General features: G+C 45.2%; 2 protein-coding genes across 2 annotated transcripts in view; one reads left to right on the top strand and one right to left on the bottom strand.

The window, feature by feature from the left end:
• asic1b (acid-sensing (proton-gated) ion channel 1b) overlaps nt 1–26,676 on the bottom strand; it is a gene marked incomplete at its 5' end in the record, with an annotated part of 273,931 nt that overhangs the window by 141,471 nt on the left and 105,784 nt on the right. The gene's annotated exons all lie outside the window — the stretch shown is intronic.
• LOC310863704 (uncharacterized protein) overlaps nt 6,060–26,676 on the top strand; it is a gene marked incomplete at both ends in the record, with an annotated part of 75,307 nt that continues 54,690 nt past the window's right edge. The window contains 2 exons of the mRNA XM_083772201.1: nt 6,060–6,151; nt 17,548–17,712. Coding sequence (XP_083628327.1) covers nt 6,060–6,151; nt 17,548–17,712 — 257 coding nt within the window. The remainder of the gene's footprint in view (nt 6,152–17,547; nt 17,713–26,676) is intronic.

Genomic DNA, 26,676 nt, shown 5'->3' with positions numbered 1-26,676 from the left:
ATGCACTGGTACTGTACATGAATTACTTTCCTGGCTGTACTACTAACCCCAATGTTCCTTAATTTACTGTCAGTGTGATAGCCTGGTTGGCTAATAATTGTTCTGACTGATGGCACTGTAAGCCCAGCTGTATTATAAGCTGTTTGTGCTGCCTGGTTTTCTTGGCTGGGTGGTACTGTTTGGTTGTATTTGACTGGCTCGAATATCTATTGGATTCCAAGTGTCTGACATGCAGTGCTATCTGGCTGCTGCTGCTGGCACAACTTTGCAGGCGGAAAAGTAATTGAGCGATACGGGAAAAAAAGCTTCGCTAAGCTGCCACCAAATGCCAAAATTGTTATTTGGGGGAGATAACCATAACCGCGTGCATGTGTTTTTCAAGATAAAACTGTACAGTATGATGACTTTCTCATTTCAAACTATAATGCCAGCAGATTTTCCATCAAGGAAGCAGATCTGAACTTGCCCCATTAAATAAATAGTCCGTAAACAGAATGCAACTTACAAATAAACCACAAAAGGAATCAGATATTAATGGAGCTGATGTGAGTCAATCCCCAGAAAGGGGCCAGCCTGCTGGCGTCTGTGCCCACTGAATCAAACTCAGAAACCTATTTTTCCCGAAGAGGCCTTGTGAAGTGTTGGTTATCCACTGTGGTGGGAAAAAGTACTCAAATGTTTTACTTAAAAGACCACTTCACCACTTTTCAACCTATCTTCATATAATAGGTCCTCACTAATAATCATGAAAAAAATTGCACAATTTTGTCCTACTCGGCCTGTGTCTCATAGGAGGGCTGAGGGCAGTTCAGATAATGAAAATCTAAACATTTTTGTAAAAACCTCTGTCTAATGATGTCACTGGAAGACGGTTTCTAAACTGCCCACAGCCCATGAGACAAAGACTGAGTAGAAAACAATCGTGCCATTTTTTCATGATTATTAGTGAGGACCTATTATATGAAGATAGGTTGAGAAGTGGTGAAGTGGTCCTTTAACTAAAAGTATCAATACTGCAACATAGAAATACTCGGTTACTCGGAAGTAAATGTCCGGAATAAAAAATGAGCTTGAGTAGTACAAAAGTATTGACAAAAGTAAAAGTACTCATTGTGCGTCGCAACGCATTGTGAGCTTGCACTATATACAAATGGCCTAAATGTATATAGTGCTGAAGTTGTTACTGTATGTTTTGTACAAAGTAACTAAAGATTTCAAAAGATGTAGTGCAGCAAAAGTACAATATTTGCCTCTGAGATGTAGTATAGTAGAAGTAGTATAGTAGAAAAGTACCGGAATCTCCTATCATCCCGATTATCAGTGGCACCCTGACCCTGTCCCACTGCCCCACTGTCCCAGTGTCCCACTGTCCCACTGTCCAAGTGTCCCACTGCCCCACTGTCCCACTGCCCCACTGTCCAAGTGTCCCACTGCCCCACTGTCCCACTGCCCCACTGTCCAAGCTCCAAGTGTCCCACTGCCCCACTGTCCCACTGCCCCACTGTCCAAGTGTCCCACTGTCCAAGCTCCAAGTGTCCCACTGTCCAAGTGTCCCACTGCCCCACTGTCCCACTGTCCAAGTGTCCCACTGTCCAAGTGTCCCACTGCCCCACTGTCACAGTGTCCCACTGCCCCACTGTCCCAGTGTCCCACTGCCCCACTGTCCCAGTGTCCCACTGTCCAAGTGTCCCACTGCCCCACTGTCCCAGTGTCCCACTGCCCCACTGTCCCACTGTCCCACTGCCCCACTGTCCCAGTGTCCCACTGTCCAAGTGTCCCACTGCCCCACTGTCCCAGTGTCCCACTGCCCCACTGTCCCAGTGTCCCACTGTCCCAGTGTCCCACTGCCCCAGTGTCCCAGTGTCCCACTGTCCAAGTGTCCCACTGCCCCACTGTCCCAGTGTCCCACTGCCCCACTGTCCCAGTGTCCCACTGCCCCACTGTCCCAGTGTCCCACTGTCCAAGTGTCCCACTGCCCCACTGTCCAAGCTCCAAGTGTCCCACTGTCCAAGCTCCAAGTGTCCCACTGTCCAAGTGTCCCACTGTCCAAGTGTCCCACTGCCCCACTGTCCAAGTGTCCCACTGCCCCACTGTCCAAGTGTCCCAGTGTCCTAATCCCACTGCCCCACTGTCCCAGTGTCCCAGTGTCCTAATCCCACTGTCCTAGTGTCCCAGCCCCCTCTGCCACAGCTCCTTGGTGCTACGGTTCAACAGCCTTCTGGTGTCAAAATGACTTTTTAAAAGACTTGCCAACATATGATATGCCCCATAAATAAAAGCACCCGATCTTCACTGCCATCGCTCGCTCGCTCGCTCATCGGAGGACATTGTGATGACGGGACGGGATGCGCACTGCGCTCGCTCCCCCCAGGGCACCTCTGCCGTTTTCATTTGGCATTATTCATGATGACATTTCAATTAAAAGAAACGCAACGAGGGAGGACGAGAGGAACTAGTGTGGGATAGAGCAGATCCGAGGGAAATCATAAATGTGCTCGTAAACATAAGCTCAGTGGCTCGAAGTGATCCGTTCCGTTTTTAGAGCAAAAGGGGACACGAGAGACAAGCTGCCGTTTCCAGGTTGGAATTTGCAACATAACAGGCAGCCGGTTCCCATAATAACCATACACTGTACACCCGTGTGTGTACAGAATGTGCGTGTTTGAAAGACAGGCCGTGAGCATAGTGTGTATTCACTGCCTGTATGCATGGTTTCTTCAGATCTGCTAACGTTTGCCACTGCCGAAGCAAGTAGAGCAATCAGCTCGTGTCAAAGTGTCTGATGGATTCTGCTGAGTCCAGACTTTTGCCAGCATGAGCACTCTCTTAGAGATTGTTTCTGTGAAGGGGAGCTTTCCTGTCTTTTTTCTTCCTTTTCTCTTTGCCCAAAAGGCTTCGCTGTGTGAACCTGCCTGCCGGTGTTCACTTCACAGCATGTTCTGACCTACATACTGTACTGTAGACAAAAAGCCCACAAAGACACATCACACCATAAAACACTGTGAGAATAGAACAGCTCTTTCTTTCTCTTTTTATAGGAATTAAGAATGTTGACAGAGTAGCAATATATAAGTGATTTTTGGCAACATTTACTGGGGTAGAGTGGCCGGACCGTGACGTTCCTAGTTCGATCCCAGGCTCCCCCAGAGTTAGTGTCAAAGTGTCATTGAGAAAGACTCTGAACCCCTAATTTCTCCCGTGCAGGTTCCTCCGCCATCGGTGCATAAATGTGTGTGTGAATGGGTGAACGTAAAGCACAATCTATGTAAAGTGCCCCATTTACCATTTACATAGCATTCACATTCAGAACCAACAAAAAAAAATATTTCAGTCAGGACAACTCATGAATGGAATATATATATATATATATATATATATATATATATATATTATAATATAATGGTTTGATGAGGAATTGGATTAGCTTTTTAGGCATCAGTCCCAAGTTCCCAACCATAGGGACACAGAATCGCCCATACCTAAACAGCAGATAAAAACAACAGGTGGTAGCTGGGGTGGAGGAGGGTGAGCAGCAAAAGTTTAAGCCGACAGCAGCGCAGCAGTATCAGTGTGTGTGCAGCAGCAAGCAAGCAGATTGAGCAGTGCAAACTTCCAGTTTAAATAGGTATGAAGATGGAATGAGTGTGTGATTGGATGAAGTGAATCATGAACGGCCGCCGGAAACTGCACTGAGTTTCCTGACTGAACTTGCTCTGTGCATGTCTGTGACAGGCGCGCGCAATGCTCAGATGTTAGGGACGTATAATTTGGGACCGGTGTTTTGGTCTTCTTTTGTCAACTGTTGTAGTTAAAGTTAAGTTACGCTAGTCTTTTATACAGGTTAATAATTTCTTCTCTGCTGGCTTTAAAGTGAAGTTACGCTTGTCTGTTATAAAGGTTAATAATTGCTTCTCTGATGGCTTTAAAGTTAAGTTACGCTTGTCTGTTTCTGTTATAAAGGTTAATAATTGCTTCTCTGGTGGCTTTATTATTAAAATACGAGTGAACTTGAGTTGAGTTGATATTTCAAGATCTATTTAGAGTGGAATGAAGAGATTTTAGGCTGCGGGAACAGCTCTGTTAACACCCGCATCACTGTGATAATAACTATGCTATATAAAATATATTGAAAGAATGAGAATATCTAACTATAAATGCACCATGTCTGTGTCTGTACGTACGTCTGTATGTCTGTACGTCTGTGGATTACAGACGTACAGACATACAGACGTTACGTACGTAACTCGAGAACCGTTCGCCCCACCGACCTCAAATTTGACACACGCGTTCCACACCCCAACAGGGAGTGCGGTGCCCGGTGTCGAGTCGGTCGGACCCACGGTTGTCCAGAACCTCCACAAAAGGCCTCTGCCCGAGCTCTGGAGGGCGCCTGCCCAAGGTCCATAAACTGTATGTAGGCGGCCTGTTCTGACATCACAACACTCCATATTTGGGCATGCCTGACACAGAACTCCATATATAGCAATAAAGGGACACAGAGAGACACATACAGAAATCTCCATATATGGGCCTAAAAGGACACAAACAGATGGGTGGAACAGGTAGGCCTACTCTGCATTTCCGGTTGTCCAGAATCAGCACAAAAGCCTCATTTGGCTTGCCTAACAAATAAAAAAGGACACATACATAACTAGAAATGCACTCTGTCGAGCTGCAAACTTGCGCTTTGCACACAGGTTGACCATGAATGGCCTACTTGTGCGCGAGCAGAGCACGCAACTTACCTCCTCTGACTCTTGTCATAGGTCTATATAAATCCCGTTCGAGATATCCACTACAATGAGCGACGCCACCAACATACGGAGCCAATCCAAATCGATCGAGGGGGCCACCAACAATCCAACATAGGCAGCAAGCTGCCCCCTCATTGGCCGAGGTATAGTCACCAACATACGCAGCCTAAAACAGTACTCTGCTCGCGCAAGTAATAACTGGGTGGGGCATGCATTTGACACACGTGTTCACACCACCACAATGATGCGCGACCTCACCCTTTATTAGCCAATTGATCACACCTGATTACTCCCCTACGGGCACTGTTCTAGACTATCTATAAAAGCACTACGTCTCTGTATGTGTGTAATGTGTATATGTACGTGTGTACGTCTGTAATCCATGCAACTCGAGATCTGTTCGCCCCACCGACTTAAAAATCGACACACTACACAAGTTCCACACCACTACAGCGAGTGCAGTGCCCGGCCTTGAGTCGGTCGGATACACGCCTGTCCAGAACCGCCGCAAAAGGCTCTGGTCAGTCTCTGCCTCAGCCAATTGATTGCTATGGCAACCCCACGTCTGCCATTGTATTACTTAACCAGTCCACTTTTCACAGTAAGTTTCCACTCTTCAGACACAGGCAGGCAGACAGATACAGAGATCTACATTATATTGGGCACAAAAGGGACACAGGCAGACAGATAAAACGGGTGCCATGACAACGGGTATTGCATTCTAAGTTCCAAACTTTCATCATTCCCAAGTATAGGCCACAGGTCTAGTCTTAGAATAAATGTAGTGTAGTATATACGTGCACGCTCTGCTTGCGCAAGTAATAATTAGAACCTTGCTGTATATGTTATGCATTAGCTCACAATATAACGCCTCATCATCTCTGCTAATAAAAGTTGACATTCTAGAAAGTGATGGCTGTGCTGCTCACATGCCAGACAAACTGCAGATGCATATAGGCTGTAGAAAGCCTGACTAACGGTGGTAAAATGCATGCAACAGCAGAGATCCAGACAACATTAATCATCAACGACCTTGACCTGTTGTCCGAGCTCCAAGTACTCTCCAAACGGCGTCCCCCGGGACGCTGCACGTCTTCAAAGCCGTCAATTTCGTAGGTCAAGTGAGGGCTCGATCAGAAGTCGAATATCTGATTGTATTGACTACCCCAATGACAGCGGCTTCAGAAGAACAACGTTTTTCTAAAGTAAAAATGTATAAGTGGATAGTTGTGTCTATATGGAAAAAGTATGCACTGTATGTGGCAAGAATGATGTTGCTTCGACACACTGTGCACACCCCTTGATATGGCCCTGAATGCAGCAGGGAACATGGTGTGTGACAGCTTTGTCACAGCAACTCCGTCTCACCCCTCTGTGAATGTGGACACAGGCTTACTGTAAGTGCATCAAAGCACACAAAGCAAACAAAGTAATGTTTTTTCAAACTTTGGCAAATCCAAACTTTCTCAGACACACTGGACAAGAGCATGCAATGGCAGACAGAAGAACATTGACAGTCATTGGGCTACTCTCAGTGGGAAGATGTTTCATAGAATCCCCCAAAAGTCCCCAGCATATGAAAAACCATAACCAGACCCAGGCGCGCAGTGTGGATCAAATGAATCAAATCAATTGTGGTTGTAGAGGGGGGGGGGGGGGGGGGGGGGTGAAGTAATGTGAACGGTTTGGGGGACCATTTAAAACAAAGGCGGCTTGCATGCTGTGGTTTGCTATACTAAACAGAAATGTGGATGTACAAGGGCTGCCAAAGTACAGTAGGCTCTTTCTTTTGTTGTTTTTGTCTAACTTCTTTGAAGTTAGACTGGGCCAGCTCTAAACTGACTGACACGGCCCGCGTGGCCCAATGGACCCTACGCCTACCCCTACGTTTAAATAATAATGTCCAAATATGTTATATTTTTCCCATATTCATGGCATGCTAACGTTGTTTGCAAGGTCAGCCCTGTCTAGACTCTAGACTGTGAACACAGCAGCTTGTACCTGTGCGGTCATTTTGATTGGCTCAGACCCAGACAGCAAATTGAAATCATGACTTCAACCGACCCTGTATGACTGAAGGTCAGACTGTTGACCACATTGGCTCAGAGCAAGACTTTTCTTTGAACAAAGTCAATATCAGTAGATTAGCCTGTATACTGCATAGAATGTGAGTGCATATCGGTGAAGTGAAAAGGACATTAATCTGCGTTATAGATCCACCATTGATGGATACCACGAAGAATGAATACGAATGAATACGAAGACAGAGAGCAAACATTATATAAGTGGCACATCCGTTCCTTCCGACACCTTTAAGGGGGCCGCACCCGCTTGCGTCAACACTTCTCACTGAAAATGAATTACCGTACCAAGGCCCATTATGACCTGATGACCTGATTCTACCAAATGTATTCCAAATCCTGATATCCGTAACCAGATGTTACAATGACAAAATGCTGTGTGTGGTTGACTGGTTGTGGTTCTCTCGTCGGTGGTGAAAAAACCTGACCGCGAGTATCACAGCGCCTGCTGTCGGCCATTGAAAAACCTTGTTTTCACCAGAAACGACATTCATTGCGCCGATTTGGAGATACAGGCCATTGAAAGCAGCAAGTGCAAGTGCAAGTGGCTGCGCACGCATCTTCAAAATGGCCGCGGCCACTGTCCCACTTTGACTGTTATGCTAACGAGCCCTGGAAAATGTAGGCTACGGTTCTGGCGGGCTGCACGACTAATTCAATCCTACGGTTACTACGGTTACTGGCAGGCTCCGTGCTAATAACGTTTAAAATAATAGTTAAAGTGGTTAAAATCTATAAGATGCGTCCTCGGGTCGAAATGGGTTAAGAGAATTGGCAGGAACGTCAAAAGGGCAGACCAACTTCACCTTACGGTTCAAGTGAGGATAAATGGGTAATGGGTAAATATCAGGCAAGAGACCTAGCCGGGATCCAGCTTCTGTCTCGGTGTCTCTTTCTGCACTTTCAATGTCATCTGACCGTGACCGGCGGTATAGCCTGTATCACCTTGTCCTCACCCAATGCAGTTATGCATTCACCAGAGGTTGCCTGACCTCATTCGCATACACACACTGCATAAGCTCACGCACCGTACCCGTAATGTTTATGCACCGTCCTCCTTTGAAGACTGCTTCATCTACATGCCGGGTGTCAGTTAGATCAGAAATCAAAAGCAGGGATTTCATCAAAGCAATTTCATCAAAATAATCTCCGCCCGCCGAGATTACATTTTGCTTACTGGCCAGAATAAAAATGTCAGAGAAATTATACCACAATGGCATAATGTAGTTGCGTTTACCATCATGATGTGAGACACCAAACCGTCCGCCCTAAAGCCTCACACATGCACTATAGGGCTGAAAGATATCGATTTGTCGTTAACCACATGCAAGATATGCAAAGGTTAACGATATGGACCGCATACATTATCACCATCTCTCACACAGCTAAAGCCGAGCAAGCAAAAAGGCCACTGACTGCCCACCACTTCTAAAGGGTGTTTGACCACTTTAACCCCATTATGGTTGACCGGAGTCCCTCTGGGCTCTACGCTAGTGTTGATTTAGTCGACTAAAACTATGACGAAAAATGTTCGCCGACTATATCTTTTTTCCACTGACAAACTAAATGGAAACTAAATGAAAACTAAGGTATGATGACTAAAACTAAGACTACATATATTGTCAAATTCATCAACAAATAAAAACTAGACTAAAATGTTAGGAAGGGACTATAGCGGACAAGAGATCCAGTATAAGTAAAAGACAAGTCAAGACAAGTTAAGACAAGACAAGAAAACGTATTTTACACTTGACTGCATGCTGAAAATAGCCGATCTACAAGCTCACAACACGTCGCGCTGCCACACGTTTTGAGCCTGCAGATCGGCTATTTTCAGCAAGCATAGAAACAGCCATTACGATGGCACCAGGGCCCGCAAAAATGCATTTTGGTTGACAAAAACACAACTGCACATTAAGTCGACTAACACTAGACTAACACTAAAGCATTTCAGATGACTAAAATGTGACTAAAACTAGGCCTAAATTATATTCTATTCAAAAGACTGACTAAACTAAAATCAAAATGTGCTGCCAAAATTCCACTGAAAATAGCAGATTAACAAGACAAGACATAGTGGGTCCTGTGAAAGCTATTCCCCATAATATTGGATGCTGGGGGTTGAAGAAAAGCTTGTTTCAGGCTCAGCTCATTCAAGCCCTTCATGGGACTCTCTTAAAGGTATATTCAGTGATTTCACTCAAAAAACCTTAGGTTTCGTTTTTGGCTGTGGGACCCAGCCTTTCGTCCAATCAGGATAGAGAGTCAAAAACGAAACCTAAGGTTTTTTTTTTTTTTATATATATTTTTTATCCCACGATTTTGTAACCCATTTTCACCCCTGTGTCAATCATCTAATGTGATCCTGGGCTCTACACATCCTCCGCCAACCTGGGGAGAGCAACGGACTTAACTCATGCTTCCTTCATGCTTGAGTGTCCAAGTTGCTCCTTTACACCTGACAGGGGGGAGTTTCCCTGGTTGGACGTAGCGCGTGGAAGGAACACGTTATTCCAACCAGTTCCTTTCCCCTCCATCAGGCGCCCCGGCTGGCCAGGGGGAGGCAGTTTAGAGACCAGGATTACTGCATGTTTTTGTGAGGGTATCTACCCTAGGGGACACGGGGAGAACATGCAAACTCCACACAGAAAGGTTTTTTGACCCCCAGGGGTTAACTGGGGACAGGGAGGAACTCCTTATATGGCCAGCACACTCTATAGTAGGGAGGATTATCACAACAAAACAAAAAAATAAGTGATATTTGAATTAAGTGAAATCACTGAATATACCTTTAAGAGTGCCCGCGACTCTCTACCTGCTCGCATCTCTCATAGATAATGAGACTTTAAGCAGCTTAGCAAAGCCTTCTGTACGAAAAGCTTTACAGTTTATGTCGGCTACTTACTGTATGTTGGATTCAAAAACAGCACTATACCGAATGTCTTTTTTTACACAAGGATCAGTCATTTTCCGTGACCAATGCAAAGCTTAGCATTTAGCACGTGGTAAGAGTGGGCGTGGTGGTGGTTCAGGGGTAGAGCGGCTGGATGGTGTGTGTGTGTGTGTGTGTGTCATGCTGGGCCATAATAACTGATAAAAGCTCTGAGAATTCATCTATATAACCAGAAAGTTCAGGAGGACATTTCAAATTATTTCTGTAAATTAGTGCAAGACCACCGCCCTTGCTTGTCAGTCTAGGGCGATCGAGACAGGAATAGTCAGGGGGTGGCTGCCTTGAGAGAGACCATGTTGTGGGGGCCCAACCAGGACTCGGTGATCATGAAAAAATATTCGACATGATGAAATCTTGGCAAATAGCAGACTTAAGATGGAAGGTCTATGGAAGGGTTCGGCCAAATATCATTGGAAAGGATGTGGAACTAGGCTGGGCGATATCATTTATAAATAAAAAATATATAATAAAACTTTATCACGATTATTCCAAACTTGATTATGACTAATTGATTGATTTGTTGATATATAAGAAACAAACAAATTGATGATAAACAAAACCTGCTTCTCGGTTATTCGATTAACCTACATGAGCAAGATTGAAGTCGTATAGACTAGAGCAGTGCTTTTCAACCCTTTTCATGTCAAGGGCCATTATTTATTAGGCATTTGAGCCACCATTTGATGAGATTTAGCCTCTCAGAGCAAAAAGTAAAGAATATATTTTGTTGTTGTTGTTGGAAAAGATTTTGTCCACAATTCCATGCTGTATTATTAATATTTTTCACCCGTGTGTCAATTATATAATGTGATCCTGGGCTCTACACACCCTCCGCCAACCTAGTCCCCATATATGGGGGACAAGGGGAGAGCAACAGACTTGAACTCATGCTTCCTTCATGCAGCCTGAGTGTCCAAGTTGCTCCTTTACACCTGTCAGGGGGGAGTTTCCCTGGTTGGACGTAGCGCGTGGAAGGAACACGTTATTCCAACCAGTTCCTTTTCCCTCCATCAGGCGCCCCGGCTGGCCAGGGGGAGGCAGTTTAGAGACCAGGATTACTGCATGTTTTTTGCAGTGTCCCTAGGGGACACGGGGAGAACTTGCAAACTCCACACAGAAAGGCCCTTTCGCCAACCCCACCTTGGGTATGGGCACGCATTTTGTAACGTGAGAGGTATCAAGTCGATGGAAAATAGAAAGATTAAAATGGACATATTGCACAACACTACATATGATATTATATGCGCACAAGAGCTGCGACTAACTGCTCAGGAGGACATTGCAGACGTAACGTTAAAGTGGGACAAAAACACAACTGCACATTAAGTCGACTAACACTAGACTAACACTAAAGCATTTCAGATGACTAAAATGTGACTAAAACTAGGCCTAAATTATATTCTATTCAAAAGACTGACTAAACTAAAATCAAAATGTGCTGCCAAAATTCCACTGAAAATAGCAGATTAACAAGACAAGACATAGTGGGTCCTGTGAAAGCTATTCCCCATAATATTGGATGCCGGGGGTTGAAGTGGTGAAAAGCTTGTTTCAGGCTCAGCTCATTCAAGCCCTTCATGGGACTCTCTTAAGAGTGCCCGCGACTCTCTACCTGCTCGCATCTCTCATAGATAATGACCCTTTAAGCAGCTTAGCAAAGCCTTCTGTACGAAAAGCTTTACAGTTTATGTCGGCTACTTACTGTATGTTGGATTCAAAAACAGCACTATACCGAATGTCTTTTTTTACACAAGGATCCGTCATTTTCCATGACCAATGCAAAGCTTAGCATTTAGCACGTGTTAAGAGTGGGCGTGGTGGTGGTTCAGGGGTAGAGCGGCTGGATGGTGTGTGTGTGTGTGTGTGTGTGTGTGTGTGTGTGTGTGTGTGTCATGTTGGGCCATAATAACTGATAAAAGCTCTGAGAATTCATCTATCTAACCAGAAAGTTCAGGAGGACATTTCAAATTATTTCTGTAAATTAGTGCAAGACCACCGCCCTTGCTTGTCAGTCTAGGGCGATCGAGACAGGAATAGTCAGGGGGTGGCTGCCTTGAGAACATGTTATTCCAACCAGTTCCTTTTCCCTCCATCAGGCGCCCCGGCTGGCCAGGGGGAGGCAGTTTAGAGACCAGGATTACTGCATGTTTTTTGCAGTGTCCCTAGGGGACACGGGGAGAACTTGCAAACTCCACACAGAAAGGCCCTTTCGCCAACCCCGCCTTGGGTATGGGCACTGATGACGCGGAGAAGGAAACACGCCGCCAGCACCCACATCGTCCCGAGCAGGAATCGAACCCAGGACCTTCTAGCTGTGAGGCGACAGCACTACCAACTGTGCCACTGTGCCCAATTCCATGCTGTATTGATGTTGGTACCATTAGGAGAGTTAACAGGCAAACATTGAATTGTGTAAATTAAGTATTGCAGATGTTTAACAATAATGTAACTCTCGGCCTGGGCCGTGGCTCAGCGGTCCGGGCACCTTGGCTGGTAATCCAGTCTGGCAGTGTGCCGCGGGTTCGACTCCTGATCGCGACGGCCTATACTGCATGTCACCCCCCGTCTCTCCCCATTTCCTGTCGGCCCTCTATAGGAAAATATAAGGTAAAGGCGAAAGCCACAAAAAAAAAAAATCATAAAAAACAAAAAGAAAATTAACACTCGAGAGCGTAACATTTTATTTTTTACGCTCTTGAGAGTTAAAGATCTATAAGGGTCCATTTGGTTACCATTTTACCAACTCTCCCTTCATTTAGCTGGGGACCACCTGGAACCCCCTCAAGGCACACGGATGGTCCCCGGACCACCTGTGAAAACCACCGGTGTAGAAGTTCAAAATGTAAGGTTTTCCATATATTTATGATTCATTGCCCAGCTCTATGTGGAACTTCTCAAGTCAGCGGTTCAAGTCTTCCCCTCAGCTACAGTAGATATCCAACGCATTATGTTTCAGTGCTCGTTGAAAAACTGATAATTAACACTAAACGGCCAGCTTGGGGCCTGGTAAACAAATTGCATGAAATTGGGCAGATGGTAGGCCTATAGCTTCAAGGCAAGAGCCTCCATTACAGTATTACATTTGTTTTCGCCATGATTATTTCATTCAATGCAATGGAGCTACACAACTGTGTGGGCGAAGACGAAGAAGAACAAAGGGGGGATAGGGAAAAAATGAAACGATGCACAAATAAGTCAACTTTATCTCCCTCGAAAAGTCACTCACTCAAACAACCGCCAGCAGGCATGTGGCCTCTACCAAACAAAACGAAAAACGTCTGCCTCACTGGAGTCGCTTTTCCAAGATAATGAGGGGCACCGTTAAGGATGCCTCCCCCGCCTAATATTCTGGGAAATACACCCACACACACACACACACAATGACACCGCAGGTCAATTCACTTACACAGCTGAAGAAGCACCCTGCGAGGCTCCGGCAGAGGTGAGGAAAGAGACACACGTATTCGTGTGTTTAACCCGTTCTGAACGGGAACCCCCTTTTGGCGTTTTAAAGCATTATGTTATACTTTTAGCTATTGAAAAATAGCAGATCTACAAGCTCGTATAGCAGATCTATAGCGCAGCACCGAGTGCCGCGCTATAGATCTGCTATTTTTTATAAATCGTGAAAATGTGGCACAAATCTTTGAATATATATATTTTTTTCAGAGTGATCGTTTTGACCTCAAAACTGCCCCCTGCTTCTGGGGGGTGCCGGGAACAACATATTTTCAGATGGGGGGGTCGGCGGCCAAATACATATATTTTTGGGGCTCCATGACATGAAAATTTGATAACGACGGACATAGAAACATGGGGGTTTTCAGAAAACTGTCAGGATTTAGAAGGCATTTGTAGAATCGGTCTAAATGTGTTAAATGACTGCCTGCAGGGGAACACAACAACAACCCAGCCAGGCTGCAGTAGCAGCAGCTAGCGGTACATGTTTAGAACAGATGGGCAGTAGAGCGCAGAGGCAGCATAATGATACAAGAACGCACACACACGCGGTATACTGTACGTGTGTGACTGTGTGGGAGTGTGCATGTGTGTGCGTGCATGTACTGTAAGTCTGGTTGCAAGCCGTATACAAAAGTAAATAAATACAGATGAATGTACGTTCACATGCGTGCACAGCCGCGAGCGCACGCGCACACACACACACACACACACACACACACACACACACACACACACACGCGCTTTCAGTCGCTAACTAAATGATGCAGCTCTCTAATAACAACTGTCTACAACTGATAAATGGACCCGCAAACAAAACAAGCCAATGATGGCTACGGTTGCAAAGCATTCCCAATCTTTTCTGCCATTATCGCCTCTGTTGCTCCCTCATCTCCTCAATCTTCTCCTCTCCTCCATCTTCTCCTCTGTCTCCTCTCCTCTCTCCTCCTCTGTCTCCTCTCCTCTCTCCTCCTCTGTCTCCTCTCCTCTCTCCTCCTCCGTCTCCTCTCCTCTCTCCTCCTCTGTCTCCTCTCCTCTCTCCTCCTCTGTCTCCTCTCCCCTCCTCTGTCTCCTCTCCTCTCTCCTCCTCTGTCTCCTCTCCTCTCTCCTCCTCTGTCTCCTCTCCTCTCTCCTCCTCTGTCTCCACTCCTCTTTCCTCCTCTCCTCTCTCCTCCTCTGTCTCCTCTCCTCATCTGTCTCCTCTCCTCTCTCCTCCTCTGTCTTATCCTCTGTCTTCTCTCCTCCCATCTCCTCCGTCTCCTCTCCTCTCTCCGCCTCTGTCTTCTCTCCTCTCTGTCTTCTCTCCTCTCTGTCTTCTCTCCTTTCCTCCTGTTCATTCATTTATTTGGCAGGAAGCACTCTACCAAGGCCTTCATTTAATGAATCCTCTCTCTCTCTCTCTCTCTCCCTCCCTCTCTCCCTCTCTCCCTCTCTGCTGGAATGAGCTCATCTAATTCACATTTCTCTTGATTAGAAGAGATAGTTCCCAATTAACATACAAACACACACACACACACACACACACACACACACACACACACACACACACACACACACACACACACACACACACACACACACACACACACACACACACACACACACACACACACACACACACACACACACACACACACACACCTCTCTCTGGCTCTCTCTCTCCATCCAATTAAGACACACGACTAGACTGTTTCACTAGGGAGGGAGAATGTGTGCACAGCCGATAGAAGCTTCATGAAGTTTCTCTCGTAAAAGTTGAGAAAAAACATAATTGTTATTTTTTCTCTCCCCCTTTCCTTCCTCCAATATTTACAATGCCATCAACAAGTGACAACTCTTTCCTCCCAGTCTGTCAGCGTGGATGCCACCGCCTGGGGAGTTTTATGGTATTCAAAACGGCAGAAGACATAGTGGGTCCTTAATCACGCGCTACAGGAAAGCAATTCTCTCCAAGGTGACCCCCGTTGCTTTGCACCACAAAGCAGTAATGAACATTTTAAAGACAAAGGAGCCGAGTGGGACAGGTAGCCGCCCACCCGCCCATCAATTCCCTGCTTTATCCGTCAACACAGGACTACGTTCTCCTCCTCGGGCACTCAGCTTCTATACTGGTAACAAATGAGAGAGAGGGGGGGAGAGAGAGAGAGAGAGAGAAAGAGAGAGAAAAAAAAAGAAAGAGGGAAAGAAAGAAGTAAGAAGAGTATAAAATAGAGCTTACGACAGGTCTTAAATGATTCAAACCAGGGAAAGGCAACACTTGTGCCATATCACAATACAATATCCAAAATCATAGACAATATCCAGTCTAATATTATGATATGGATATAATATTGATACTAGTAGGGATGTCCCGAACACTTTTTTTGCTCCCTATCCGATTACGATCATTTGATTTGATTTGATTGACAGAGAACAATACAGAGACTCCAAGTGGAACGAGCCCGCGGTTGTTTACTCGTATAGACGACGAACGCCTCACCCGACGACAACAGAGAATATAATCATCGGTTAGCCGAGAAATAACCCAATCATGCCGCGCTGCCTTGCAGCCCCGGTCAGGTGAATATGACACAGACCCAATGCGGTGATACCAACACGATCATGGGGGCAAAAAAACCTGACCTGGAATCTTTGGTATGATCCATTTATCTCTTTAACTCCCCTCCCCCCCACGTGCTTGCTCACAGCAGAATCCTTATTGAATAAATGTTTAGGCGACCGGGGCTCAGATGACACATTGTGGTCTACATAGCACGGTCTTAATTGAAGTCTATTTATCACTGGAGAGAGCTATGTATGTTGTTGCTGTTTGTGCGCAGTATAGCAAGTGTGAGTGAGTGTCTACATTTGTGTGTGTGTGTGTGTGTGTGTGTGTGTGTGTGTGCGCGTGCGTGCATGTTTCTGTTTAGCCCTGTCACTGAGCGCTGAGCTGTGATTGATGTGCTACCTGCCTATTGATTAATTACACTCCAGAGGGATGTCTCCACTCCAGGTGCAACTCTAGATCAACACCAAGACACACATCTTAACATGCACGCACGCACGCACACACACACACACACACACACACACACACACACAGTCTGTTCATGGTTTCAAACATGTATGTACAGTATCCACAACACATATACGTATAGTCGTATACTGACATGAAAACAAACATGCTCTTTGATGCAGAAAATTAAATGCATATTCTTGCATGCACACACGCATGCACACTCACATGCACACACACATGGGCACACGCATGCATGCATGCATTCATACAGTACATGGACACATCACGTACACGGTACTACTGTATATATAGATAGATAGATCTATAGTAGAGTTCTATTGATCCTGCAGGGGAATTTCAGTTGGCCAGAGCCAGCACAGCAGTTACAGAGTTACAGGTACTGTGTAGACACCACACACACGTCACACGTGCACACACATGTGCGCGCGCACACACACACACACACTTGCGCGTGCACGCTCCATCAATTTTGCACCCTACTTAATTCCAATGCAATATAACAAAAAACGATTTCATCTGTGGAGAAGAGGCACACTTTGACGCCCCTATAGGGATTTGCCACCCTGGGCATTTGCCCATACAGAATCACAGATATATTACACACACAGCCATACATCAGATGAGTATAGACGCAGACAGCGTATCGAACCATGAAGGCATAACTGTATCTCTCCATCCCTGTAGGTTTCTACAGAGCGGTGCTGGAGCACAGCAGAGCACAATACAACACACGACACAAGTTACACAACACAACACAACACAACACAACACAAGTTACACAACACAAGTTACACAACACAACACAAGTTACACAACACAACACAAGTTACACAACACAGACGGGACAGAAAGGCACAGGACATCTACACACGGTAGATGTCCTGTGTATTGGTGATGCAGAGGAACACACGCGAGCACGCACGCACGCATTTTCCCAGTTTACCTAGTCGGTACATATACTACAGTATAGGCCAGCCGTGCTTGTCGCCTATTGTCACATTTTTATGAATACTTCCACTAGAATATGTATACATTCTGCTTTGTATATAGACAAAATCATAACACAACACCATATGTGACCGGATATGCAGCCGCCCGCCTGCTCACCTCCACCCGCTCCAGAGACCACATCACTCCAGTCCTCCGTGACCTCCACTGGCTCCCCATCAAACACAGAATTTAATTCAAACTACTCCTCACCACCTACAAGTCACTGCACAACCTGGCTCCCCCCTACCTCTCCGCCCTCCTCGATCCTCACGCACCATCCCGCTCCCTCAGGTCCAGCGACGCCGGCCTCCTTGTGATCCCCAAGAAGATCAGGCTCAAAACCTGGGACGACAGGGCCTTCTCAGTGGCCGCCCCTACCCTCTGGAATGCCCTCCCCAAACAGATCCGGGATGCCCCCTCACTCCCCACCTTCAAAACCGCACTGAAAACCCACCTGTTCAGAATAGCATTCCCGAGCTGATGTATTTTTAACCTGTTCTTATTGGTTTTACACTTATTTTACTTGTTACTTGCGCAAGCAGAGCGTGCAAGTAATAGTTTCGCCCGGCTCGTATGCACCGTCCCAGCCAACCCGCCACTTTTTATGCGTATGCAAATAAAACAGCAAATTGTGCCTGATTTGCTGACTCTAAAACGACTGTTGGAATAAAAACCTCCTTCAACATCCAAACTGTGTTAACTCTTTTTTCCCCCCAAGTCCGTATATATACGGTCGTGGACGCTATAGGTGACGTCATATCCTAGGTCTGTATATATACGTACCCCAACGTATACTCCATCTATAGCCTCTAGGAAGCCTTTAACATGGGTCCGGTTCCTATAGCAACGCCCCACCGTTCCAACTATGGGATTGCAAATATAATCTCAGTGCAAACCAGTTGAAAGGAGGATTTTCAAACCTCTATAAATCCGACTCTAGGATCGCTGTCCTTGGTGGATTTTCTGTCATCCACATTTCGGATTTAATTTGTGCCTTTGTGCCCCCATGCCGCCATGTAAAAGCTTCTGACGAAACGTAAACAGTGTGTTCTTGTTCCAATGATACTCCAGTGTGTGTCGCGAGTGTGTGTGGGGGGGCGGGGAAAATCCGTCTTTTGCGGGCACTGGGAACTGGGGTTTATGCTAACAGCTAGCGGTAGAGATAGAGTTAATATGGCTATAAACGAAAAACACACTTTAAGACACACAAGTGTCTTAAATCATTGTAGCTGCATGGTCACATATATTATGGAAACAAACAATTGTACTCAGGGGGAGCTTGGCACAACAACCACAAATACTGCTGTCCCAACGCCAAACCAGCACAGTCTCATCAATGCACAGATGCTAGCTTTGTAAACAGGAGGGCCACACGATACCTCAATATGAAGTCAATACACAAGGTATACAATTACAGTACTAGTATCAATAGTGAATGAGCAGCTGCTCATTATTCGCAGAAAACATGAACACTAAGTGCAACAGAGGCATGTGTTTGTGTAAGGTGGTCAATGTGTGGCTGCTTGCACGCATGCACGCTTCCTGTGCATTATGTATTGTGTGTGCATTGCATGCGTAATCGTATACATGCTAATGTACAGTGCTTTGGAGAAAAAGCGCTATATAAATGCAGTCGACAGGTTCATGCTGTGTGCCGTTACAATGGGTACTACGTATATATGCTTGTATAAAAGGAAGCATGAGGTCAGCATGAGCCCCCCAAGGCATAATGGACCGCCGTGGTGTGAGAATGGACTGTGACTGGTGCTGCTAAGCAGCAAGCTATAGATGATTTTGATTCATTGCGACTGCAGGTCACATTTACTATGAAAACGTACATTTCCCGACAGTCAGTCAGTCCGTCCATCCGACACCCCACACCTCCATATATGGTCATGCCTCGTGACATCATCAGGGATGGATCTCCCGGATGTCATCACTATTAAGCCCATATATGGGAATGACCATATATGGAGATCCCAGATGTCATATAATGGCGAGCAACTCTACATCTGACCTCAAACCCTTAGATCTCCATATATGGAGCTGACCTGTTCTGACATTCCATCTGTACTTCCTCTTCGATGTCTCCCTTTTGACTGATACCTTCAAACTCTGAGAACCGATTTATCACATTAGAAATCCATCAGTTGTGGCGATTAGTGATTAGACTGTGTTTTGTCAAAGCAGCAGCATTATTGGCTTATAGGAAAGGAACAAAAAGAGCAGGGCTACGTTCCTGTGTTTTAACATCAGTTATTATGATGGTACTTGGAGAGCCAAATATTTTCTGACGTGGTACTTCAGTATAAGCAGAATGGGAACCACTGGGTTAATCAATCATCGACAGAGCATCAGTGCTCCAGACAGTATGACCGGAAGCATTCCAACAATGTGGGAGACAACAGTCTGGCCACGCGAGACTACTGTATGTCGGTGCATAACATTTAATCATGTTGTTTTCACAAATCAATATAATATTCTAAAAGTGTGGCTGATTAGAAACACATAATCAATCAGCATGCTGACAGCTGATTCCAGCCTGGGCGTATGAGCCTGTGTGCTGCATCAACTATAATACTATATTTATGCACCTGTCACTAACGCCTTAAAAGAAAACTATCGATGGACTGCCCTCAATACGCTCTTTGTGATAACCAACAGCAAGTCTATTTTATTGAGGTGCTTCTCTTGAATGGCAAAACGAATAAATCATATTGCACCCCATACTGTATATTGGTCTATCTTCTTTGGTATTAAATCCAGCTATCATTCACGACATTTTGTGTCTGCAATCTTGTTTTGTTTTATCAAGTTTATAGTCCCCCTTCGACAGAGGATTTTACTGTGCGACACATCAGCCTGTATCATTGGGGAGCCACACCGCCGAGTAAAAATAAATTGATATGCAGGGAAGATATATCCCATCGAGATGCTTGGTGGAGTTTCCAGCTGTTCACCATGGGACCGGCCGTGGCTGATTAGAACGTTGGTTACATGCGATAAGAATTGCGGGTGTATTATTAGCTGCCAAGTGCTAAAATAGGAGAAACATTTGCAGGTGCTGAACCTCGCTGCCGTGACCATGAGCAAACCAGCGTGATTTAGTACATACATACATTCGCCACCTCTCCAAGGAAGTCAATGAAGGCTCTCCTTGGGGATTTTGCCCAAGCAGGGCCCCCAGACATCCCGACATATTATTACCCCCTCCCTCCTAGCAAAGACAGGTGCTCATACTGTAGTATAGGGGACAAGACTGGTGTTTCGCAATAATCCAGTAGCATATCGTTAATAAATTGACTGGGGTAACTTTATGTTCCAGTGGCGGCGGGTCCACTAGTGCTCACTTGGCAGCAGTGTAGATTTCATCGGCCATGACACAAAATGTCGTGCTGCAACACGTTGTGAGTGTGTAGTTTGGCTATTTTCAGCATTATGCGATGGAAGAGCGTGTGCATGTGCATATCTTGTTACCGGGGCGGACCAGGTTTCACCCAAATCACCCAAATCACTGAATGCTCCTTTAAACCCAGAGTATTCAAGAATCAAGATCCACCCCTTTAAACTAAAGTACAGTACCCACAGAATTTCACGAAGAACGTCTATTTTCCTGCATACCTTTCAGCTTGTTCCACCTTTTTGGGTGATAAACACAGCTTCTTGCAATGTATTCTGAATGTTACACTTAACAGGATCCTATTATATGTAGGCTTATAACACTCAAAAGCATTTTCAACGTGTTCTTTCATTGGCAGTGTACATGAAAACTGTGTGAAATATCTCTGCATTCATTCCCTTATAAGATTACGTTTAAACGTCCGTCTCGGCTCTCAGTCAGCTCAGCTCAATCACACTGAGTTTCTACAATCCAGCTGTGCATGTGCTGGCTTACACAGTTGGCACAGGGGATTTTTGTTCCCCCAAGTATACATAGAAAAGCATAGGCATCTTGTACTACTAACCAGAGCAGTGATTCTCAACCTTTTTGCATGTTTGATGTGCATATGGTTATGGTTGGCCAACTAAGTAAGAGTGAGTATACGGTTATTATACTCCTCTGCTCCAGTGGGTTAGATTATACTGTCTGTATTAGTACACTACTTTTGCCACACAAGTGTGGGTCGTGACCAAAAGAATAAGGTTGCGAATACAAGCGGCCGAAATGAGTTTTCTTCGACGGGTGGCTGACATCTCCCTTATAGAGATATATGTAGGGTGAGAAGTTCAGTCACACGAGAGAGACTCGGAGTAGAGTCGCTGCTTCTTCGCCTGGAAAGGAGCCGGCTTACAGTAGGTGGTTCGGGCATCTGGTTAGGATGCCTCTCGGGCGTCTCCCTAGGGAGGTCCTCGAGGCACGTCCCACTGGGAGGAGACCCCCGGGGCAGACCAAGGCGCAGTTGGAGGAAACACATCGACTCACTGGCCTTGGAACAACTCAGGATCCCCCAGGAGGAAGTCACTAATGTTGCTCTGGAGAGGGACGTCTGGAACACTCTGGTGGAGTTGTTGCCCCCGCGACCCGACTATGGATAAGCAGTTGAAGATGGATGGCTGGATGGGGAACCACCTGGAATCCCCTCAAGGACCCCTGTGAGTATCTGGATCCCACACTGAGACCCCTGCCCCATACTAGCTGTTGGGGGCGGAAGGCTGCCTGCCAGTTGCCGCTGCCTCATCAGCTAAACTTTGGGGGAAATTAACACATTTTGCATCAAGCGGAGCCAGTGCATGCATACCGGTAGTTGTGATGTTTGGGTAGAAAGTGTAATTTTAACATTTCTTGTGGGACATTTCTGCTTTATTTTTGATAGGACAGTGAACAGAGAGACAGGGAAAGCGGGAAAGTGGGTGGGATGACATGCAGCATCGAATCCTTGTGTCGGATTCTAACCGAGGTCAGCTGTGGGAAGGAATATGCCGATCGATAATTAATATCAGTATCTTATGCCATCCCTACTTTCTTCATTGAACAGTAAATCTGGTGATGATTAGTGTTAGAAAGATTAAAGTATTTCTGTCTTCCTTTGTGCTATCTATTTTTAAATCGTGCAAAGGTAGTAAATTCGTCGACTACCTTTTTTCACTGACGAAAACAAAACGTATATACTGACAATTTCGTCAACAAATAAAAACTAGACAAAAATGTTAGGAAGGGACTAGTCATTTTACACTTTGTTGCATGCTGAAAATAGCCGATTTACAAGCTCACAACGCGTTGTGAGCTTGTAGATCAGCTATTTTCAGAAAGTGTAAAAACGGTCATTACGACCGTATCAAGGCCCGCCAAAATACATTTTAGTCGACTAAATCAACTGTAGATTAAGTCGACTAAAATCTTATGATATTTAGTCGACTAAAACTAAACTAACACTAAAACATTCCGGGTGACTAAAATGTGACTAAAACTAAATAAAAACTATTCAAGAGACCCAAAAACAACACTGAATTCAGCATGCATGTCACATTTTGGTGTCACCATGACATGAAAATGGGCAACAGGGTGCAGCCTTCCGCCCTCCTGTCTTCATGTAAATATGCTGCTGCTCATTTCCCTTGCCTCTCTCTCTCCTAACCCATTAGGCCTGACGTCGAAATCAAAAAAATGTCTTCCAAATCCTGACAGTTTTCTGAAAAACCTATGTTTCCATGTCAGTGGTGCTCAATATTTCATGTCAAGGACCCCAAAAATGATACGTAATTGGCCCGCCGACCGCCATCTGAAAATATGTTATTCGAGGAACCCCTCAGAAGCAAAGATTTGAGTCAAAAAAGTTCGCTCTGAAAGGATTCAAAGAAGACCACATTTTCAAGTTCTTTCAAAAATAGCAGACCTACAAGCTCATAGCGCGGCACTCGGTGCCGCGCTATGAGCTTGTAGATCTGCAATTTTTCAATAGCTAAAGTATAACATAATGCTTAAAACACCAAAAGGGGGTTCCCGCCCAGAATGGACTAACTCATCTGTCTCCTCCCTCAGTCACGTCTCTGTCTGTCTCCATTCGCAGCCACTTGGTATTCTGCAGAAATACTCCTCCACACAGTGCACTCTGGAGTGGAACCGACCTTCCAGCTGAATTCACACTCTGTATCTTATCGGTTAAGTTGACATATGACAGTGTCTGACATGATTAGAAAAAAAGGTTTCTTTACCTCAGGTGGCCGACTGGAATGGTTATAGCAGGATGTAATTGTAATATAAGCAAGTAAATAAATAAACTGACACACTCAACCATTTGTAAATTGCTAAGATATAACTAAAATCAAGTCTGTGCTCTCCTTTAGTGATTTGTGTAATCCATTCCTTTATCGTCACACGTTTGGACATACTGTATGTTGGCTTGAATTGAATTGGCATCCATTGCTCGGCTTCAGATAGTCCAGGCACGCCTCTTAACTGGAACTCGCAGGCGTGACCACATCACACCCGCTCTGGCGTCACTTCACTCGCTCCCTGTGAGCTTCCGAATTGATTTTAAACTCTTTGTTTGTTTTTAGTATGCCTGGTTTGCCTGGTGGGTGGTGATGGGTGGTGATCCACCTGAACTGAAGCTGCACCAGCAGCTGTAGTTGTATGATAAATAAAGGGGGAGGGGTTAGGGGAGGGGTTGATAGTGTGGTGTCACTATATTACCGTTTACTTCATTGGCCCGTTTTACTGTCAAGGGTTCAGCCTCCAGGAAGAAACCCTAAATACAAAGTTAATACACCATTGCACGTAAAAACAACTCCAGGGTGTCTAATGAAGTACTGTCACCTCATAGACACATGAAAAACTGGAAAAATAAAAAAATTGTGGCACTCCATCTTTAAGGTCAAGGTCACTGCGGTCTGCGGGCCAGCTAAACCTTAAGAAGACCTGCTTAAAGGACCACTTCACCACTTTTCAACCCATCTTCATATAATAAGTCCTCACTAATAATCATGAAGAAATGGCGCAATTTTTTTCTACTCTGTCTGTGTCTCATTTTAGGGCTGTGGGCAGTTCAGAAACCGTCTTCCAGTGACATCATCGATGGGGAATACACGCTAATAAAAACTACAGGCTTTCTAGTCCTGAAAAGTTGCAATGTGAAAATGGAAGCCATCGTTCTCACGATAATGAAAATCTAAACATTTTTATAAAACAAATCTTGTTTAAAAAATAATCTGCCTAATGATGATGTCACTGGAAGACGGTTTCTAAACTGCCCACAGCCCTCCTATGAGACACAGACTGAGTAGAAAAAACGTGGAAAACGTGCCATTTTATCATGATTATTAGTGAGGACCTATTATATGAAGATAGGTTGAAAAGTGGTGAAGTGGTCCTTTAAAGACCAGAGGGGACGAGCCTTTTCCGTCATAGCCCCCACATTATTTAATCCATCTTGAACACATGACTATAGAGATAGTGTGTAACGATTTGCGGGATTTTTGGACAGAATCTGGAGGAGTAATATAAACAAATGTGCCTCCTGGTGGCGCTATAACAGGCCGTTCTGGAAAATTTGGGGCAGAGGTTCATTGTTGGCATCCAGGGAGTGTGTGTGCAACATTTGGTATCGACCAGGTTAACGGTGCATGAGATTTGCTGTTCACGGACGGACGGACATACGGACGGACGGAGTGCAAAACATACTCTCTCCCCATGCCTTCGGCCTGGTGAACTTCCTTTTCATGAACTATATGAAAAGGACATGTACAGGCCTGGGCCATAGCTCAGCGGTCCGGGCACCTTGGCTGGTAGTCCAGTATGGCAGTGTGCCGCGGGTTCGACTCCCGATCCCGACGACCTTTACGGCATGTCTTCCCACCATCTCTCTCCCCCATTTCCTGTCAGCCTACTGTCTGTCCCTCCATAAAAAATAAATAAAAAAAGGCGAAAGCCACAAAAAAAAGAAAAGGACATGTACTGTGTGCTGGCTATTTTCTCACTCTCACACTATCGTGCTATTTTTTTGCTATTTTATCTGGAGTGCTGCGGAAGTTCTCTCTCTCACACCTTTAGCTCCACTACAACATGATCCTTGGTCCAACACGCACGCACGCATGCACGTGCACACACACACACACACACACACACACACACACACACACACACACACACCCGTGCTTATCAAATGATTGGAAGTAGGCATGATCGCTCACACGCCAACACACACAATGACTCATGGACTGATTGGGTGGATAGGATAAGAAACACACACAAATCACTGACTGATCGACTGACTGCAGACAAAGATGCGCGTGCGTGCGCACACACACACACAAACTACACTGTGTGTGTGTGTGTGTGTGTGTACAGTTAAGAATGTCACTTATATAGCATGTTATTTTGCGGCCAGGTTTATTTTTTACCTGTTATCCTATAGCGTCGATGTACAGCTTGTTATTTAGATAGCATATTGTTTAGACAGATGCTACAGTAGGTTCATGGTTTACGGCGTCATCGTTTATTTAGGCACTGCACTGCTCTCTCTGCATTCTATATATGTAATTATTTACCTTGCTTATTAAAAGTCTCTATGGATAAGAACGTCTGCTAAATACCTGAATTGTAAAATGGCACGCAGGCTCGGATGCATATCGCCCTCAGGGCGTCTTACTGGTGTGGTTAAATGCACAGCGACAGTGGCGGATGGCGCCGTGGCTGTTTCCGCTAACATAACCAGCCATGCTATGGCTGGTTAAGACTCACCCGTGGCTCCAGACATGCGTTGCCGGTTAAGAAACATGGCTGGTTCAAACTCACCCGTGGCTCCTCCCCATTAGTTTTACACAAAAACACTCCTTAATTGGGAGGAAATCATCACAAATGTGATGAGGTCAGCACAAGTGGATATGGCCAAATTTAGCACAAGGAGTGTTTTTTGTGCAAAATATAGGATGTTAAGGGTATGGTCACATATTATATAATAACTCAAATTTCCCCCGGGAGTTGAATTTCAATATTTTAGTACATGTTAGATACCTTTAGAAACACATTGCTGAAGACATTTCTTGGTAACGATTTAGGTCCCAGATTGATCAAATACCTGATAAAATGCTCTATACTACTTGAGTGTTGTTGTTGGGGACATTTCTTATCTCCGTTACCCTTGGTCCGACTGCAGCGGCCACTGGTATTTCATCAGCTTTGCAAAGCTCCTGTCAACCCGGGAACTACACTTTGTTGTTGACATTCCATCCTGTCGCCTGGATCTCTTCTTTTCACTATGATGTTATGACTCTTTTCCTCCGTTCGTCATGTTCTCCATTCTTCACAGACAGCGCCATCTCTCAGTCTCCTCTCCTGTCCTCGTTTCTTCCATATTACTCCCTTGTCATTTAATTCCATCTTATCATTTTGGCCAACCCGCCCTCCATTTCATCGTCAACTTATCTCATCTGCCTACTTTTTACCCCTCCACACCCACCCATCTCAATTGAATTCACAAA

The sequence above is a fragment of the Protomyctophum parallelum genome, assembly GCF_964188405.1.
Source record: "Protomyctophum parallelum genome assembly, chromosome: 8".
Taxonomy (NCBI): Eukaryota; Metazoa; Chordata; class Actinopteri; order Myctophiformes; family Myctophidae; genus Protomyctophum; species Protomyctophum parallelum.
Note: the sequence above shows the minus strand (reverse complement) of the source record. Positions and strands in the feature narration are given on the sequence as shown.